At 45.4% G+C, this 20,045-nt stretch overlaps 1 protein-coding gene across 23 annotated transcripts in view; it reads left to right on the forward strand.

Moving 5' to 3' along the window:
* EIF4G3 (eukaryotic translation initiation factor 4 gamma 3) overlaps positions 1-14,464 on the forward strand; it is a 320,226-nt gene extending 305,762 nt beyond the window's left edge. For all 23 annotated transcript variants that reach the window (XM_089773141.1, XM_089773132.1, XM_089773138.1 and 20 more), the window contains 3 exons: positions 4,621-4,702; positions 10,786-10,932; positions 13,109-14,464. In XM_089773141.1, the coding sequence (XP_089629267.1) occupies positions 4,621-4,702; positions 10,786-10,932; positions 13,109-13,290 (411 nt within the window). In that variant the 3' untranslated portion in view covers positions 13,291-14,464. The remainder of the gene's footprint in view (positions 1-4,620; positions 4,703-10,785; positions 10,933-13,108) is intronic.
* The last annotated feature ends 5,581 nt before the right edge of the window (positions 14,465-20,045 follow it).

Consider the following 20,045-nt stretch of genomic DNA (forward strand, 5'->3'; position numbering starts at 1 on the left):
TTCCTACTAGTGATGTGTGTCTGTGTCTGTGTGTACACACACCACTCTGTTCCAGGATGTTCGAATCAACAGTATAAAAGCTTCCACCCACCCACTGTCTCTTCTCTAACACAACCTTTAAACCAGATTTTAACCTCTGTGTCTGAAATTATGCTAAACCAGATTTGTCCTATTGGTATAATGGGCATCATGGAAACTTGGTGGAATGATGATAATTAATGAGAGACAGTAATACCAGGGTACAAAATATAGAGAAATGACACAGTTGGTTTTGCTGGTGGGGGAGTGGCAGTATATGTAAAGAAATCAGAGCCAAATATAGTAAAAATTTTAAATGAATCAAACTGTCCCATAGAATCTTTATGGCTAGAAATGCCCTGTTTGTTTAATAAGGCCATGTCTCCACTTACCGGAGGATTCTCTGTCAATCAATCTTTCGAGGTTCAATTTAGTGGTCTAGTAAAGACCCAGTAAATCAAATGCTGATGGCATCCCACTCTTTGCCAGTACTCCTTGCTGTTGCGAGGAGTAAGGGAAGTTGATGGAAGCAATTATCCCATCGATCTCCCACTGTGGAGACGGCACCAAGCTCAACTTAAGGTATTTTTACTCCAGCTACATTATTTACATAGCTGGAGTTGCATACCGTAAGCCAGCCTTCCCCCCACAGTTTAGACCTGGTCAAAGAGTACACCTAGAAATATACTATGGCCACTTGACCCGGATGTTGATGGTAAAATGCTGAACAAGATTAGAAAGGCTGCAAAGGCAGAAAACATAATAGGAAGGGAAGATTTCAGCTATCACCATATTAACTGGGTATATGTCACCTCGGGAAGGGATGTGGAAATAAAATGTGTAGACACCATAAATAACTACCTCTTGGAGCAGCTTGACTGGAACCCAAAAACAGAGAAGCAATTCTTGATTTAGTCCTATGCAAAGCTTAGGCTATGGTAGCTGAATAGCTCGGTAAAAGTATTCATAATACAGATTTAACATCTTTGTTAGCAGTTTAATACAGTAGTGTTTAATTTCAGAGCAGAGAAAAAAAATAGGAAACTAGTTAACTGGAAATTAGAAGGAACAGTCACAAAAGTGCAATGCCTGCAGATTGCAAGGAGACTATTGAAAAACTACCAAAAGAGGGGCTCACACTAAAGATATATTTCTCCCCACTCCCCACCTACACGCGCGTGTGCGCGCGCGCACACACACACACACACACACAAATATTCTATGATGGCTGAAGAGCCAAGTAAGCCAGGTGGCTAAAGACAAAAAGGCATCCTTTAAAAATTATCTACTAGAGTTTTTTGGGGTGGTCATCAGGCATGTGGACAAGGAGGATCCAGTGGATGCAGTGTACTTAGATTTCCAGAGATCCTTTGACACAGTCCCTCACAAAAAGCTCTTAAAGCAAAGTAACTTGTCATGGGAGAAGAGGGAAGATCCTCTCATGGATAGATAACTGGTTAAAAGACAGGAAACAAAGGGTAGGAATAAATGGTAAGTTTTCAGAATGGACGGAGGTAACTACTGTTGTCTGCACTGGGACCAATCCAATCAATCTATTTATAAATGCTCTGGAGAAAGGTGTAAACAGTGAGGTAGCAAAATTTGCAGATGATACTAAACTGCAGATAATTAAGAACAAAGCAGACTGTAAAGATCTTCAAAAGTATCTCACAAAACTAGGTGACTGGGAAACAAAATGGCAAATGAATGTTAATGTTGATAAATGTAAAGTAATGCACATTGAAAACAATAGTCCCAACTATATATACAAAATGATGGGGACTAATTTAGCTGTAACTACTCAAGAGAGAGATCTTGGCGTCATTGTGGATAGTTCTCTGAAAACATCCACTCAGTGTGCAGCGGCCATCAAAAAAGCAAACAGAGTGTTAGGAATTCTTTAAAAAGAGATAGAGAATAAGACAGAGAATATCTTATTGCCTCTATATAAATCCATGATATGCCCACATCTTGAATACTGCGTAAAGGTGTGGTCGCCTCAAAAAAGATGTATTGGCATTGGAAAAGGTTCAGAAAAGGGCAACAAAAATGATTAGGGGTTTGGAACGGGTCCCATATGATAGATTAACAAGACTGGGATTTTTCAGCTTAAAAAACAGGAGACTACGGGGGATATGATAGAGGTATATAAAATCATGACAGGCATGGAGAAAGTGAATAAAGAAAAGTTATAACATAAGAACTAGGGATCACCAAATGAAATTAATAGGTAGCAGGTTTTAAACACACAAGAGGAAGTTTTTCTTCACATAGTCAACTTGTGGAACTCTTTGCCAGAGGATATTGTGAAGACCGGGACTTTAACACAGTTCAAAAAAGAACTACATAAATTAATGTAGGTGAGGTTCATCAATGGCTATTAGCCAAGATGGGGAGAGGTGGTGTCCCTCACCTCTCTTTGTCAGAGGCTAGAAATGGATAACAGGAGAGGGATCACTTACTTAATGGTTCCCTGTTCTGTTCATTGTCTCTGGGACATCTGGCATTGGTCACTGTTGGCAGACAGGACGCTGGGCTGGATGGACCTTTGGTCTGACCCAGTCTGGCCGTTCTTATATTCTTAAATTGGAAGTAAGATCCTAGTGAGGTAAAATAGAAAGGAGCATAAACTGGCAGCCAAGTGTAAAAAATATGATAAAATAGTTGGAGAAAGAATTTGAAGAGCAGCTAGTTTAGGACACATAAATGAACAGCAAAAATGTAAGTACAGTAGACTTCCGATAATCCAGCACCTTTGGAACCACCTAGGTGGTGCCGGATTATCGGATATGCCGGAGTACCAGGAGGTCCTATAAAGGGGCATACTCCCAACCCAATCTCCCCTCCCTTCCCCCCACCTTGTGCTCGGGTCCTGGAATCACCGGTACAGCCATGCATCTTCCTCCAGGCTCTGGGGCACATGCGCTGAGTGGCCGGCTTTTCAGTGAGCTGGCCGGGACACCGTGCGCAACCCAATCCCCTTCCCATCCCAGAGCCAAACACCTCCCCTCCCTGCTGTCACCCAATCCCTCTTCTCCCCCAACCTCATGTCTGGGTCCCAAAGCAGCTGCCTGTGCTCAGCGGCCGGCTGCTAGCATATGCAGGCTGGATGCTGTGCACACTGGGGACTGAGCAGAACAGCACGGGCTGTGAGCGCACGTATGGCTCACAGCAGCCCAGCCGTGAGAGTGGCTGGCCTGAGCAGTTCCGGATTCCATTGATGCCGGACTATCAGGAGTGCCGGACAACTGGATGCCGGACTATTGGAGTTTTACTGTACATCGGAAGTAGGAAACCTGCCAGACAGACAGTGGGAGGAGGGGAAGACCCACTGGCTGATCAGGGTGCTAAAGGAGCACTCGACAAAGCCATTGCAGATAAGCTAAGTGATGTTTTTGCATTAGTCTTCATGTCAGAGGATGTGGGGAGATCTGAGCAATGCTTTTTAAGTGACAAATCTGAGACGCTATCCCTGATTTGAGGTGTCAGTAAAGGAGCTTTTGAAATAAATTGCTCAACAATAATAAGTCACCGGGACCAGATGGCATTCATGTAAGAGTTTTGAAGGGACTCGTATGTAAAGTTGCAGAAATACTAAGCATGGCATGTAACCTATTACTTAAATCATATTCTGTACCAGATGACTGGAGGGTAGCTAGCGTAACATCTATTTTTAAAAGCGGGGTCCAGAAGCAATACTGGCAACTGAAGCCGGTAAATTCACTTCAGTACTAGGCAAAAAGGTTGAATTTAAAATAAAGAACAAAATTATCAGGCACACAGATGAACAAATGTTGCAGAAGAGTCAACATAGCTTTTGTAAAGAGAAATCCTGCCTCTCAATGTATTATATAAATAAAATATATGTACAGAGAGACCATCTCATAGAGCTGGAAGGGACCTGAAGAGGTCATGGAGCCTGGTCCCCTCCACTCCCAGGAGAGCTAAGTACCATCCCTGACAGATTTGCCCCAAATCCCTAAATGGTCCCTTCAGGGATTGAACTCACAACCATAGGTTTAGCAGGCCAATGCTCGAACCACTGAGCTGTCTCCCCATGTAGATAAGGATGATCCAGACAATAAGGTGTAATTGGACTTTCAGAAATCTTTTGACAAAGTGAGCAGTCATGGTATAAGAGGGAAAGTCCACTCAAAGATCAGTAACTGGTTAAAAGAAAGAGGTTTATCGTGGGATCCCCCAAAGTTCTTTACTCAGACCTGTGCTTTTCAACATATTCATAAATGGTCTTGAAAATGGAGTAACTAGTAAGGTGGAAAAATATTCACGTGACATAAAATTACTCAAGATAGTTATGTCCAAGGCTGACTCTGAAAAGTTACAAAGGGATCTCTCTAAACTGAATGATGACACAGTAAATAAAATTCCAAGTAATGAGCACCGGAAAAAATAATCCCAATTACATATACAAAGTGATAGGTCTAAATTAGATGGGGTCTGTTTTCAAGATGGGGTGAATTTTTACTGAAGGTCTGAACTAGATTCCTATGGCAGCAACTTTCACACAGTGCCAAATTCAGCAGTGGATTTTGGCAACAGCTTCTGAGTGTTCTTAACAGGTCTATTTACTCTTGATTTCAGGCTAATCTAGATGAAAGCGAGATGAGTTCACCTACATTCCTTAGAGCTTTAATGACAGCAGTTTGTAAAGCAGCCATTATAGGTGAGTAACTTTCAAGATAATTCTGTACAAACTAATCAAATATGAAATTAATGAATGTAGAGATTACTTGGGATTTAACCACGTATTTTTCCGATTGAGGCTGCGGATCAAGATTTTTTTCTCCCAGAGTGTAGCGTTTTTGTGCTGAAGACAGTGAAGTGCTGATACCCTTGTCAGTTCCAGTACCGGAGGGGTGTGCCAGCTGCCCCTCCCCACACACAGGCCTGCCAGTGCCCCTCAACTCAGCACCTGGGTCCCTCTTGAACAGGGACCTCAATCTCTGTTGAATTATGCCTGTTTGTTATGAAACTCCACTAGGTGCTATTCTGAGTGACCCACAGAACGGCTCAAGAAAAGGGGCTCCGAGCTCCCAAAGTGAATCGTTGGCCAGCGCGAGGGTTTCCCCAGCATAAGTAGCCACCATGGTGCTAGTGGCTCCAAAGCATGGTAGCAAGAATCATCAGGAGCTAGGAGCTTAGCTGCACTCCCTGGAGATGCTCGGGGCTCAGGCCATGACCAATGGGGATACCATTCCTGCTCATTCTGGTCATTGATGGACTAAACCACCATGAATTAACCCACCCAGTTAAAATCCTAGCCTTCATAACATCCTGGCAAGGAGTTCCACAGGTTGCCTATGCATTGTGTAAAGAAATACTTCTTTTTGTTGTATTTAAACGTGCTACCTATTAATTTCATTTGGTGACCCCCTAGTTCTAGTGTTACGGAAATAAGTAAATAACTTTTCCTTATTTACTTTCTCAACAACAGTCATGATTCTATAGACCTCTATCATATCCCCCCTCAGTCCCTCTTTTTTAGCTGAAAAGTTCCAGTTTTTTTACTCTCTCCTCATATGGCAGCCATTCCAAAACCCTAATCATTTTTGTCCCCCTTTTGTGAATCTTTTCCAATGCCAATATATCTTTTCTTCATAGAATCCCAGGGTTCATCACATCCAGCCTCCTGCCCAAAGCAGGACCAACCCCAACTAAATCATCCAAGCCACGGCTTGGTCAAGCTGGGACTTAAAAACCTCTAAGGATGGAGATTCCACCCACTCCCTAGGGAACCCATTCCAGTGCTTCCTCTCCCCCCTCTCCCCCAGGAAATAGTTTCTCTTAATATCCAACCTAGACCTCCCCCACTGCAACTTGAGACCAACTTGGCTCTTCGTTCTGTCATCTGTTACTACTGAGAACAGCCTCTCTCCATCCTCTTTGGAACCTCCCTTCAGGAAATTGAAGGCTGCTCTCAAATCCCCCCTCACTCTTCTCTTCTGCAGACTAAATAAGCCCAAATCCCTCAGCTTCTCCTCGTAGGTCATGTGCTCCAGCCCCCTCATCATTTTGGTCGCCCTCCGTTGGACCCTTTCCAATGCGTCCACATTCTTTCTGTACTGGGGGCCCCAGAACCGGACGCAAACTCCAGATGAGGCCTCACCAGTGCCAAATAAAGGTGAATAATCACTTCCCTAGATTAGCTGGCAGTGCTCCTCCTAATACTCCCTAATATGCCATTAGCCTTGTTGGCTACAAGGATGCACTGTTGACTCATATCCAGCTTTTCATCCACTGTCATCCCCAGGTCCTTTTCTGCAGAAATTCTACTTAGCCATTCGGTCCCCAGCCTGTACCAATGCTTGGGATTCTTCCGTCCCAAGGGCAGGACTCTGCCTTGTCCTTGTTGAACCTCATCAGATTTCTTTTGGTTTGTAGTTCCCTGGACTGTCCTCCTTCCCCAACCCCCCCCCCCCTTTTTTTTTGAAGATGGGCAGTACATTTGCCTTTTTCAAATTACCTAGTACCTCTCCTGATCGCAAAGATAATGGCCAAAGGCTCTGCATTGACATTTGCCAACTTCCTCAGTACCCTCGGATGCATTAGATCCGGCCCCATGGATCTGTGTATGTCCAGCTTTTCTAAATTGTTCTTAACCTGTTCTTTCTCCACCGAGGGCTGCCCACCTCCTTCCCATTTTGTGTTGCCTAGTGCAGCAGTCTGGGAGCTGACCTTGTCTACGAAGACAGAGGCAAAAAAAACATCAAGTACTTCAGCTTTTCCCCCATCGTCTGTCACTACATTACCTCCCTCATCCAGTGAGGACTCCACCCCCTCCCTGATCACCCTCTTATTGCTAACATGCCTGTAGAAACCTTTCTTGTTACGCTTCACATCCCTTGCTAAGTGCAATTCCAATTGCACTTTGGCCTTCCTGGATTCTTGCGCAATATATTTATACGCCTGCATTCTTGAGCAATATATTTATATACCTTCCTAGTCATCTGTCCATTTTTTTGCGATGAGGCGATCACATCTGTACGCAGTATTCAAGATGTGGGTGTACCATGCGTGTATATAGAGGCAATAAGATATTCTCTGTGGGTATGTCTACACTACAAAGTTAGTTCGAACTAACGGACGTTAGTTCGAACTAACTTTAATAGGTGCTACACTAGCGCTCCGCTAGTTCGAATTTGAATCGAACTAGCGGAGCGCTTAGTTCGAACTAGGTAAACCTCATTTTACGAGGACTAACGCCTAGTTCGAACTAGCTAGTTCGAACTAAGGGCTGTGTAGCCCTTTAGTTCGAACTAGTGGGAGGCTAGCCCTCCCCAGGTTTCCCTGGTGGCCACTCTGGCCAACACCAGGGAAACTCTATGCCCCCCTCCCGGCCCCAGACCCCTTAAAGGGGCACGGGCTGGCTACGGTGCCCGTGCCAGGTGCAAGCCTGCCAGCACCCAGCTAGCAGACCCTGCACCTGGCACGGCACAGAGCCACCCACCCGATGCCCCCAAGCCCACCCCCTCTTGCCGGGACCAGGCTGGCGGCTCCCGGGAGCTTGCCCTGGACCGCAAGAGGCGGGCACCTTCCTGGGCTAGTGCGGACATCGTGGACCTCGTCCACGATCTCCGCACTAGGCACAGGAAAGTGGCCGTCTAGGGCAGGAGAGCTGCCAGCCTGGCCACCCAGGACCAGGTGTGCATGAAAATCAAGGGGGTCCACTGAGACCCCCGACCCTGAGCCCTGAGCTTACAATGGCCGTACTGGGTCAGACCAAAGGTCCATCTAGCCCAGTAGCCTGTCTGCCAACAGCGGCCAACCCTAGGGACCCTGGAGGGGATGGACCGAAGACAATGACCAAGCCATTTGTCTCGTGCCATCCCTCTCCAGCCTTCCACAAACTTTGGGCAAGGACACCACTCCTACCCTCTGGCTAATAGGACTCCATGGACCCAACCTCCATGACTTGATCTCACTTCCCTTTAAACTCTGTTCTAGTTCTAGCCTTCACAGCCTCCTGCAGCAAGGAGTTCCACAGGTTAACTATTTGCTTTGTCAAGAACAACAACTTTCTCTTACTAGTTTGAAGCCTGCTACCCATTTCTTTCCTTTGGTGTCCTCTAGTCCTTCTTTATGGGAACTCAGGAAGAACTTTTCTGAATGCACCCTCTCCACCCAACCCCTGCTTTTAGAGACCTCTATCCTGTCCCCCCTCCGTCTCCTCTTTTCTAAGCTGAACAGTCCCAGTCTCTGTAGCCTTCCTTCATCTGGGACCTGTTCCCAACCCCTGATCATGTTAGTTGCCCTCCCCTCTCCCAGCCTTTCTCTTCCCCTCTCCCACCTCCTTTTCCCAGTCTCCCCCAGTTTTTTTTCAATAAAGACAGAGTCAATGTTGGAAGAAACGTTATCTTTATTTTGTACATCAATAAGAAGGGGGGCTAAGGAAGGGTAAGTGGAAGGAGGTGAGGGAGGAATGGGGTACGAGCCCCCGATGGGGAGGACTGGGCTGGCTCTGCGGGCTTCTGGGGGTGGAAGCTCTCCTGCAGCCCCCCAATTACTCCCTCTCCCCAGATGGCAGCCTGCGGCAAGTGCAGCCGGGCTGATGGCCGAGTGGTGTGATGTGCCCAGTGTGGGCACTCAGGGCACTCCAAGCCAGAACTTCGTTGCAAGCAGGGCACCCCTTAGAACTGTGTGTCCGGGGTGGGGGTCGGGACCCTTTAAGCGCAGCCCTCGGCTAGCCTGAGACAGCATCTCCATGCTCTAAGTCCTCCTTTTATGCCCTGCCGGCACTGCTTCCGGCCATCCTTAAGCCCTGTTCAGGGTCCACTTAATGTGGACTTGCTAGTTCGAACTAGCAAAACGCTAGTTCGAACTAGTTTTTAGTTCTAGATGCGTTAGTTCGAACTAGCTTAGTTCGAATTAACTAATTCGATCTAAGTTAGTTCGAACTAGCGCTGTAGTGTAGACGTACCCTGTCTTATTCTCTAGCCCTTTTTAAAGGATTCCTAACATATTGTTTGCTGTTTTGACCACTGCTGCACATTGAATGGATGTTTTCAGAGAACTATCCACAATGACTCCAAGATCTTTCTCAAGCGATAATAGATAATTTAGTCCTCATCGTTTTGTATTTATAGTTGGAATTTTGTTTCCAATGTGCATTACTTTGCATTTATCAACATTAAAATTCATCTGCCATTTTGTTGTCCAATCGCCTTGTTTTGAGACATCCTTTTGAAGCTCTTCGTGGTCCACTTTGGACTTAACTATCTTGAGCAATTTAGTATCATCTGCAAATTTTGCCTCTTACTGTTTACCCCTTTCTCCAGACCATTTATGAATATGTTGAATTGGATTGGTCCCAAGAGAGACCTTTTCGGGACACCACTAGTTACCTCTCTCCATTCTGAAAACCTACTATTCATTGCTAGCCTTTGTTTTCTGTCTTTTAACCACTTATCAATCCATGATCTTCCCTATTATCCCATGACATGTTATTTTGCTTAAGAAGTTTCGCTGAGGGACCTGGTCAAATGCTTTTAGAAATCTAAGTACGCTTATATCCACTGGATCCCCTTGGCCCACCTGTTAGTTGACCCTTTCAAAGAATTCTAATAGATTAAGTATCAGAGGGGTAGCTGTGTTAGTCTGGATCTGCAAAAGCGACAAGGAGTCCTGTGACACCTTATAGACTAACAGATGTATTGGAGCATAAGATGCATGTGATGAAGTGGGTCTTTGCCCACAAAAGCTTATGTTCCAATACATCTGTTAGCCTATAAGGTGCCACAGGACTCCTTGTGAGTCATGATTTCCTTTTATAGAACCATGTTGACTTTTCTCCTACAAATTATATTTATCCACGTGTCTGACAATTCTGTTCTTTACTATAGTTTCAACCATTTGTCTGAAGTTAGATTTACTACCCTGTAATTGCCAGGATCACCTCAAGAGTCCTTTTCAAAAGTTGGCATCACATTAGCTGTCCTCCAGTCATTTGGTACAGAAGATGATTTAAAGGATAAATTACAAACCACAGTTCATAATTCCCCAGTCAGAACCCTTGGGTGAATGCCATCTGGTCCCGGTGACGACTTATTGTTTCATTTATCAATTTGTTTCAAAACCTCCTGTAATGACAGCTCAGTCTGGGACAATCCCTCAGATTTGTCACCTAAAAAGAATGACTCGAGTTTGGGAATCTCCCTTGCAACCTCAGCCGAGAAGACCGATGCAAAGAATTCATTCAGTTTCTCTGCAATGACCTAACTGTCCTTGAGTGCTCCTGTCACATCCATTAGAGGAGGCTCAGGGTGGGGTTCACTTGAGGCAGACCACAAGCAGGGATGTTCAGGCTGAACAGAAACTAAAATTGCTGAGTAGAGGGGCTGGGATACAAATGCACCTACAATGCAGCTCCCACAAGGACGCACATCTTGAAGAGCCATTGTTATTGTACACGATGCGTAATTACTTCTTCCCCTTATAGAAATAGCCAGCGCAGTGTGTGCGAATTTGTTGTGTCCCTACATGAAGACTGGATAGAGTCCTGGCTGAAAATGTGGTCCAGAGCTTCTGTAAATGTTTGTTGTACTTGGGAGGCGGGCAGCACCGAGAGACAGATTATATGTTCCTTTGCTAGGAATAGCAAATACCCTGTGCACCAGCTGTTCCAGTCCTCTTCCTGTTTCTTACTAACCTGCGTTTGTCACTTCTATGTTAATAAATAAATATGATGAAATACCTGCCACTGGCTTAAGAGCCACCAGAAGTAACCCCGATTCTTCTTCTTCTCTCCAGTGGATTCTTCTAATTTCCGTGTGGACACTGCTGTTATCAAGCAGCGAGTTCCGATCTTACTCAAATACCTAGACTCGGATACAGAGAAGGAACTACAAGCACTTTATGCACTACAAGCATCAATAGTAAAACTTGATCAGCCTCCTAGTAAGTGGCATTTGGTGGGGGGGGAGGGGAGGATTTAAGAAATGACTATTTTGCATTGAAGGGAAAAATCCAGTCTGGGTCTCGGTCTGGGATATTGTGCTCTTTCTGCTGGTGGAACAAATTGGTTGGGTGGGTGCCAGGGGGGCTCAGGACAAACTACTATTACAGCACCCAGTTATTTAGTTCATGGCTTAAGACCAGTGCTCTTGCCCGCAGCACCTGTATTGGATTCCATGAGGAAATCTGCACCAGGCTCTTGAGTTTTCAGCCATCATCTGTCTAGGGCAGAGACATGGGTTTCTCTGCCTCCTGACAGGGGTTTTCCAGGCTGTCCAGTTACGTGTCTACACTGCGATGTTCCTAGCAAACCAGGCTCCCCAAACAGGCCAGCGTCTGTGCTTTGCTTTCTCCCGAAGGCTCAGACCAGCTGCACTGGCCAGCAGAGCTGAGTTACCACACAGCCCTTTCTAAGCACATCCATCTATTCTACAGACTGCAGAACTATAAACGAAACTTATTAAAAACAATAAAGAGCCTGTTTGCATGATAATAAGTCTACCAGACTCCAACACACCTCAGCTCCAACTGGGGCTCTGGTGGAAATTGGTCCTTCAAACCCCACAGTTTTTCTATGGTTACTAGTTCATAGCGCCTGAGCTTAGAATGAGAACACCCATGCATCAGTCATCCCCTACACAGCTTGAGCCTTTGATCTTGAGGTTTTGGGAACAAGCGAACAGCGATCTCCATGGCTGACTTTTTGCATAAATGGGAGGGGGGTTTGCATTCACCTCCCCTAGAAATTACCCCAAGGAAATCATTTGACATTGTCCCCAAAGCCCATTCTTGTCTGGAGCCTTGTGCAGTACAGTTGTTTGAAGTTCATAATATTGCCTGCGGTTCACCTCACATTCCCCCCCAGAGAGATTAGAACCCCAGGGCTGGAAGAGAACTCACGAGGTCATCGAGTCCAGCCCCCTGCCCAAAGCAGGATCAGCCCCAACTCAGCCCTCTCAGCCAGGGCTTGGTCAAGCTGGGACTTAAACAGTTCTGGGCATATCTAGACTGCAAAGAATGTCGGGAAAAGATATGCAAATTGCAAACTCCAATTTGTGTATCTTTTTCCGTTTTTCTTTCAAAAGAGGCTTTTCTGAAAATTGGCCTGTCTACACAGGGCCAAATTTTGGAAAAACCTCCCCTTTCAGCACAACCCTTCTTCCTCATACAATGAGGATTATAGGAATGGCGAAATAAACTCTTCCGAAAAAGCAGACACGTTCCTTTGGCGCAGCATAGCCCTAGGGATAGAGACTCCACCCTATCCCTTGGGAACCCATCCCAGCGCTTCCCCACCCTCCTCAGGAAATAGTTTTTCCTAATATCCAACCTAGACCTCCCTCTCTGCAACGTGAGATCCTTGCTCCTTGTTCTGCATCCGTCACCACTGAGAACATCCTCTCTCCAGCCTCTTTGGAACCTCCCTTCAGGAAGTTGAAGTCTGCTATCAATTCCCCCCCTCACGCTTCTCTTCTGCAGACTAAACAAACCCAAATCCCTCAGCTTCTCATAGGTCATGTGCTGCAGCCCCCTAATCATTTTGGTTGCCCTCTGCTGGACCCTTTCCAATGTGTCCACATCCTTTCTATAATGGGAGGTCCAGAACTGGATGCAATACTCCAGATGTGGCCTCACCAGTGCAAAATAAAGGGGAATAATCACATCTGTAGATCCGCTGACAATGCTCCTCCTGATGCACCCCAATATGTCATTAGCCTTCTTGGCTACAAGGGCACATTGTTGACTCATATCCAGCTTCTCATCCACTGTCATCCCCAGGTCTTTTTCGGCTGAACTACTACTTAGCCAGTCAGTGCTCAGCCTGTAACAATGCTTGGGGACTCTTCCGTCCCAAGTATGTTTAACATATGACAGCATGTTTTGTAGCATCAGCAGAAACTTGACTTTAGCAGGTATGTATTTTAACCTTAATAGCCTACACAGTCAGCACACAAGTGACTCAATCGCTATTAACATCAATTCCCTCTACTTGCTTCTCCACTTCTCAGTGTAGTAAAGGCTGCTTTTATTCAGATTTTAAACAGGTATCTTGAATCATTTCTGTATTTCCTTGTCTACTGACTTCCGTACACTGCTAAACACATGTTCCCCCTTGCAGATCTGTTACGGATGTTTTTTGACTGCCTGTATGACGAGGAGGTGATATCAGAAGATGCCTTCTACAAATGGGAAAGCAGCAAGGACCCAGCAGAGCAGAATGGGAAAGGAGTAGCACTGAAATCAGTGACAGCATTTTTCACATGGCTACGGGAGGCTGAAGAGGAATCAGAGGATAATTAAAACTTAAAATACAGAAAACAAAACAAAAAACAATTTAAGTATTTTTTTAAAAAGTTTCACGTCTTCGCCAATCACGGTGCAGCAAGGCCAATTCTCGCGCATAACCCCCTCCTTCTCCCACACATGCACGAGTGGGAGAGGAAAAAATAGATAAACATAAAGGTGATCATGGAGGAAAAAGGTACTTGAGGAAAAAAAGTAAACTTCAGACCTGAGGGCGGGAGCACTATACCAAAATACATGTATTATTTATAGAAAATATTTTCTGTTTTAATCATTTTTTTTCTTTTCTTTTTAAACAAGGACTCATACTTTTAAAAACAGATCTGTTTAGCAAAAAAAAGTTGAAAACATTAATTTATTATTTTAAGGACTGCAAATGCCAGTGTAATTCTTAAATTTGCAGTTTCTGTAAACAAATTGTATGATAGAAAAAAGCAGAGAAATAAATGTCCCTCCCCTTCAGCTGCACCTCAGTTTTGTTTCAAAGCCTGGTAGTTAAAACTTTCCAAGGGTTTGAGGTAAGCTCCATGAGAAAATGATTTTTATTAAATTGCCATCAGATTTTCTGCCTGCCTCCCAGCTTGCTTGAGAGATTAAAAAGAAAATTGTAATTAAAACACGCATTACCTTGGAGCAGAAGGAAATGTATTTGGGAAAATGCTATGGACCAGTGTGCTCCAAGAAAAACTCCTTCGAAACAAAGTGCTACCCTGAGGGGGGGCAGTACTAGTGACACTTTGAAACCCTTTAGAACACACCTTAAAGGCTTGTAAATACATAGGACAAATATTTAAACAAAAGAAAGAAAATGACTCAAGACTATTTTCATTTTGAAAAGATAAAGAACAAATAAAGACAAACATTGCAAGTTTAACAGAAAGTCAAGAGATTTCTCTTTAGACAGCTGCTGAATGCACCGTCCTCTCTGAGTGGTGCTGTCTTCCTTTGCAGTGTGTCAATTCCGGGATCCAAATGTATATATTGTGTGCCTGTGTCCGTGTGTGTGGCTACACCAGGAAAGAGGTAAATGTGGGATTGCTGCTTGAGAGACAGAATGAGGGAGGGCTGAGGAGCAGCCAGCTGTGTTACTATACGAGCCAGCTTCATCCTTTTCAAATACTGCTCGCTAGGCTGGGAGAGGAGCTATGGGGCAATAAAATAATTGACCTCTGCTTAGTTTTCCAGCTGTTTGACTACAGTGTCTTATGACTCTGCATTGTTCTGGTGATAGCGCTATCAACAGGCTGCAGCCTTCGAACCAAACAACTGACCTCTCTTCCCAATGGCTTGTACCTCATTGGCATCCAGCCACCACCTCAGCCTTTGCCTCTGTCAGGGAGATTGCTGTGCTAAAGGAGCCCAAAACCTCCAGCATTAAGCAAAAGAGGCGATAAAAATGCTGCGAGTGACAAAAAAACGCTTCCCAGCTCTGCCCAATCCCTACGTCTGTATGAAGTCAACAGCCTGGGCACTGGCTTCTCTAGCGCAAATTGGAGTGCATATGCTCTCAGTGCCCAGAGATGATCCCAGCTTGCTCTTTTGCACAGGGATGGCACCAGACAAAGGTTGCTCCATAAAACTCAGGTGCTTCTGAGCAAAGTCTGTCTCTTGAATAACCAAAGTTGACCTGATGGCTCTCCCTGTGAAGATGCATCCACCATAATACAGTCTGCAAAGCGACGTATGGAGTGCTGGCTGGTGGTGTGCAGAGAACTTGCTAGTGGTCTGTGGCGTTCTGGCCACTCACATGCTCTCTCTTTCTTTCCAGCTGCTAACTCGTATTTTTTAAGGCTACAAGTTCATTAAATACTTTCCCGTTCTTACCTGTAAATCGTTGCTGTTCGTGCACAGGGATGGTACTGGATTGCTAGTGGGAACAGAGAAAGCGTCTGGCCCTGGATGGAGGGAGAAATGTCCAGCAGATCAGGTTCTCCATTAATATTCAGACCATACTATGAAATCAAAGTTGGAGCCTCCAGGCCCTAAAATGGACATTTACTTAGTGACAATAAAACATTTTTTCTAGTGTGTTGTCAAAACAAAACCCTAAATGTATCCACGTATCTGTACCCATGTCCATTAAGGACAGCCGGGCATTTCTGATTCTCAGCAGCTTTTGCACACTCCCTTCAGCCCTCGTGGCCAAAGAGCAATTTCTGCAAATTGGTGAAAAATTCTGGGCTTGTCTGGGCAGCATTGTACCAATTCAGTTACAGAGGTGAGGAAACCAGTGCCCAAGGTTTCATAGGCACTCTGCTTTGGGAATAAGTTACTCTTAAACCAAAATAAGAACGTCTACACATGGGTTTTCTCTGGTTTAATCAAACCAGTGCAAGTTTGTGTGTCGTCCAGGGCTTGGGTTTCACTTAAAAGTTAGGTAGACATAGCTGAATGGGTTGGGTATGCCAGTCTGTCTCCCAGGTGTGCTGACAGAAGAATGAGTTATTATCTGGGGAGATGGTGTTTGTGCACTGATCAAAAAAGTCCTTCTATCAGTGTAGCCTTCACCTGTGCTACAGGGTTATGCTATACCATTATTATAGGCTCTATAGCCTAGACACACCCTAGGGCTGGAGGTCCACTGTGCATCTGCATGTCTGCCATTCAGGCAGAATTCTGAGGCAGTTTTCTAACAAGCACGACACCTGTGCCTTGTGAATTGCTGCAAGAAAGACAACCATCCTAGCAGCCTGCTTAAATGGATCAGCATGAGCACCTGGAATCCAGACCACTCTGCAAGGTGCCTTTAAAGCAATGTGATGTATGTAAGTGTTGCCTTGACCAAAGGAGGAGAAATTCTAGTATCTCTGAATGAGCAGCTGCTTCTGCTGAAATAGAATCTTTTACTGGCGGGTTATTTTGCTTGGGACATTTGACTCATTTAAATGAAGTAGATGGCAAAACATTGATCAGTGAAATGAGTTTTACATGAGCAAAGTCAATGTGGGGGAGCAACTGGAAAAGGAACAACTATCCCCTGTCATTGTGTGACCTTTTCAAGTTAAATGTTTTTGGGGACTTGACAACTTGCCCTGTTGGCACCATGTAAGTACCTGAGGGGGCGTCTTTTTGTATCAAAATCCTGAAAACAGTTTCATATGCTGGCAAGTTTCAGTCATCTTAAAGGTAAATGAATTGAGTTCTATGCATTGTGTTGGGCATATTGTGGATGAGACCTTAGGACTGCGCTACCTGGACATTAAAGACCCCATGTCTCTTTTCATAAGAATAGTTTGCTCTGGTGTCATTGATAAAATTGTCTCCTACCATTACTAGTGTAAAGCATTTCTGTGTGCTGGTTTGTTACATGCTCCACACTGCTTTTCAGTGGGCTAATAGAAATACTAAGTCAGATTCATGAGGAGCTGAAGCTGTCAGGATATGGTCCAGTTTGTGAAATGCTTTAAAACCCTTCAGGAACAGAAGTGCTAAAATATTATTGTTAATTGATGACCGATTCAAATAGAAAAGGGGTAACTAACAGCAGGTTCCATCTGGAAGTATTTTTATAATGTATTTATGCCTAATTGGGAAAGTTACTAAGGACACACAAAAATGGGCTGTTGTTAATTTCTGTGGACCCACCAGCAAACTACTCTAAAACTCTACAAAAACTCTGCTGATTTCTTTTGCCTGTCACACTATATGAGAATCGTTTGTTATGACTCCTCTCATCGTAAGACAAAGGTGTATGTGAGTGAATGCATCGTAGGCCTGCTGCAAAAAACAAACATGGTTTTAAATTTTGCCAAGCGTGAGCTTCCCACTGGGGACAATTGACCAGACTGATCATTGGAGGCCCTGAAAGGCCTTGCATAGGATGAGCATGACAGCACAACTAGATGGTGCATATAGGCACAAGAGTGCCATAGTTTCATTGTCTGGCTAAGTCCAGCACAGCACAGTTCCTTTTAAACCAGTTCCCTCCAGCACTGGCTCCTGCTCCCCTCTCTCCCTTTGTTGCCTCTGATATAGCAAGGGGTGAGGAGAGGCTGAGGGAGTTGGGTCTGTTTAGTCTGCAGAAGCGAAGAGTGAGGGGGGATTTAATAGCAGCCTTCAACTTCCTGAAGGGAGGTTCCAAAGAGGCTGGAGAGAGGCTGTTCTCAGTGGTGACAAATGGCAGAACAAGGAGCAATGGTCTCAAGTTGCAGTGGGAGAGGTCCAGGTTGGATATCAGGAAAAACTATTTCCCTAGGAGGGTGGTGAAGCGCTGGGATGGGTTACCTAGGGAAGTAATGGAGTCTCCATCCCTAGAGGTGTTTAAGTCTCAGCTTGACAAAGCCCTGGCTGGGTTGATTTAGTTGGGATTGGTCCTGCCTTGGGCAGGGGACTGAACTTGATGACCTTCTTGGGTCTCTTCCAGCTCTATGGTTCTGTGGTTCTAATAGTCAACTCAACTGCCTAGGCTTATCAAGTAGTTGAATATTCAGCTATTCTTTTACATCCTGCTCAGGATCCTTACAACACTGTGGAATCTCAGATTTAAATAGCTTTAATTTCCTATGACCATAAATTTGACTACAATGGACTCTGAATTTGGTAGGGTCCTTCCTATAAGCCAAACCAAAAGCACATCCCTTTTTTACTCCATACTCTTGAAAATATGGGAGTAAGTCATTGCTCCGTGTAAAAGACTTTATTAGAGATTAACATTAACTACTAGTTCTGGAATGCTGCAACCTTATGCACAGGCCATGCACTGCCTGAAAAATAGCCGAATCCAAGTCACTATTTTGGGCAGAGTGGCAGTGGCCCTTCTGTGCACAGTTGCCCGGCATTTCCCATTATTGGACCTTTTTTCAGTTGGCTTATGACTTCCCTAAAATGTAACTGTTCAGAGTGAAATGTCCATGTCAGGGGGCTGCCTCGGGATGAATTACCAATAGTTTATGAAAATGAGATTAGGAGATAATGTTGTTTTGCCCAAATAAAATATTTTGTACAGTTAAGTTCTAATACCCCCATGCTTTGGAGCAAGGACTTGAAATTTGGCAGGGCCAAGCCTGTTGCTATTCCTATGAAAAATTGCCTAAATTTGGTTAAGTTCTCAGTCTCGAGAGTTCACTCCTGCTCAGTAAAAGTGATTTAGAGCTAGGTGTTAAATTCTTCAATGAAACTTTTTGGGCTTGCATGCTCCCAGCTCAGCACCGCTGTGACTGACCAGGGCTTTTCCTGAATTTGCTGCTCTAGGCCACTATAGCCCTGGGCACTGGAACGCAGAGCAGACACTCTGCTCCCTGGTTTCTAAGTGCTCCCCTGTTGGTGTCCAGGCAGCATTGGAGACAAAGGTGCTTGGCTCATGCAGAAGGGACAGCCCCTCAGTCCATGGCATTTAGTGTCAGGTGCAGAGGGGTAAATTGGGACATCAGAGCAGGATGTCGTGGGAGAGACTGGGACTGTCCAGGTGAGTTCACTAGGACTGAGAAGGAACCAGAATGGGAGAACAGGAGGGGATCACATGGGGAGAATAAGGGCATGAGGGCTGTGACCAACAGAACACACACTTGTCTCCAATCTGGAACAGAACTCAGGCTTTCTGAGTCTCAGGCTACAGCTGCACAACAGTGCTTGCAGCTACACCAAAGCACTATGGAGCTGACAAAAGTCCTCTGAGGTCCATTTCAAAAGATCAGCGTGTGGCGATCTTTTGACCTTTGCACTTGGGGGATTTTTTGGAGACGGGAAGTTAGAGAGCAAGAAAATTGCAGATTCCACGACAAAGGAGTTGCAGCAAGTTTGGGGTTTTTTTAGCCTGCTGCCCTGTGAGTCCAACCGGATAGAACAGTGTTTCCAGCCAACCAGGAGCAGCAAATGCAGCTGCTTCAGAGCAGGGACTGACTGCATTGGCACAAGGTTCAGACATGGGTGTGCGTGCCCCAACGGGGAGACAAGATACAAGTACCAATACCACAGGGACAAATCTGGTCCAGTCCCTGCCCCCTGTGGCACCATCCTTGTTCCCTTCTCTGGATGAAGCCATTCTGCTCCCACTGATGAGTTTAGAGCACAGCAGAGTCTATTAACAGGTATGGCTGCTAATTTGGGCCTCCAGGCACAGGAGGCTGCAGAGCCCACGGACATAAAAGTTTGTGTTTTAGCTTCAGTAGCCTTGGGTAAAGTGGCACGTCCTGTGCACGCAGGGGTCTGGAAGATAACCAGGGTCCTATAGCAGACCCCACCTGCCATACTGCTCATGTCCAAAGAGGCAGAAAAGAAAACTTTGTGCTGTGGATTTTGACTGTCTATACATCCACCCATCCCCTGGGTCATTGTTAGCATCCACAGCTAATGAAAGGAACAGCAGAGCCAGGCAAATGCCTAAAAATAAGGATGCAAAGAAACTTGCTGCATTCAGAAAAAAAAAGTGAATTGGGCAACCAGTCTCCACTTGCATGTATCGAACTGCCACACCTATTTGGGTGGCTATACGTATGTGAACCCCCCTCAGCTGGGGACGGGCTGTAAGGTCCAATGACCAGTTCCACTAGGGCTCCTCTCGTCTGTTGGGACATGCGGCCTAATGGCCAACGTCAATAGGGCTCCCAATGACTGCAGGATAGTGTGGCCTAAAAGCCGAAGTCCTGGTCTGCCGCCCCTCGAAGTGGAGGGTTGGGTAGGTGGGAGGCTCTAGGCCCTACCTGCTGCACCAGGTCCCAGCCCGGGGTCCTGATACGGGTGATGAAGTGTGCCGCAGACCGTGGGGAATCTGCCCACCACACCTGACTGCTGCGGGACACTAGCTAATCCCTCCC

Source organism: Pelodiscus sinensis, chromosome 24, assembly GCF_052426305.1.
Source record: "Pelodiscus sinensis isolate ZL-2025 chromosome 24, ASM5242630v1, whole genome shotgun sequence".
Lineage (NCBI taxonomy): Eukaryota > Metazoa > Chordata > Testudines > Trionychidae > Pelodiscus > Pelodiscus sinensis.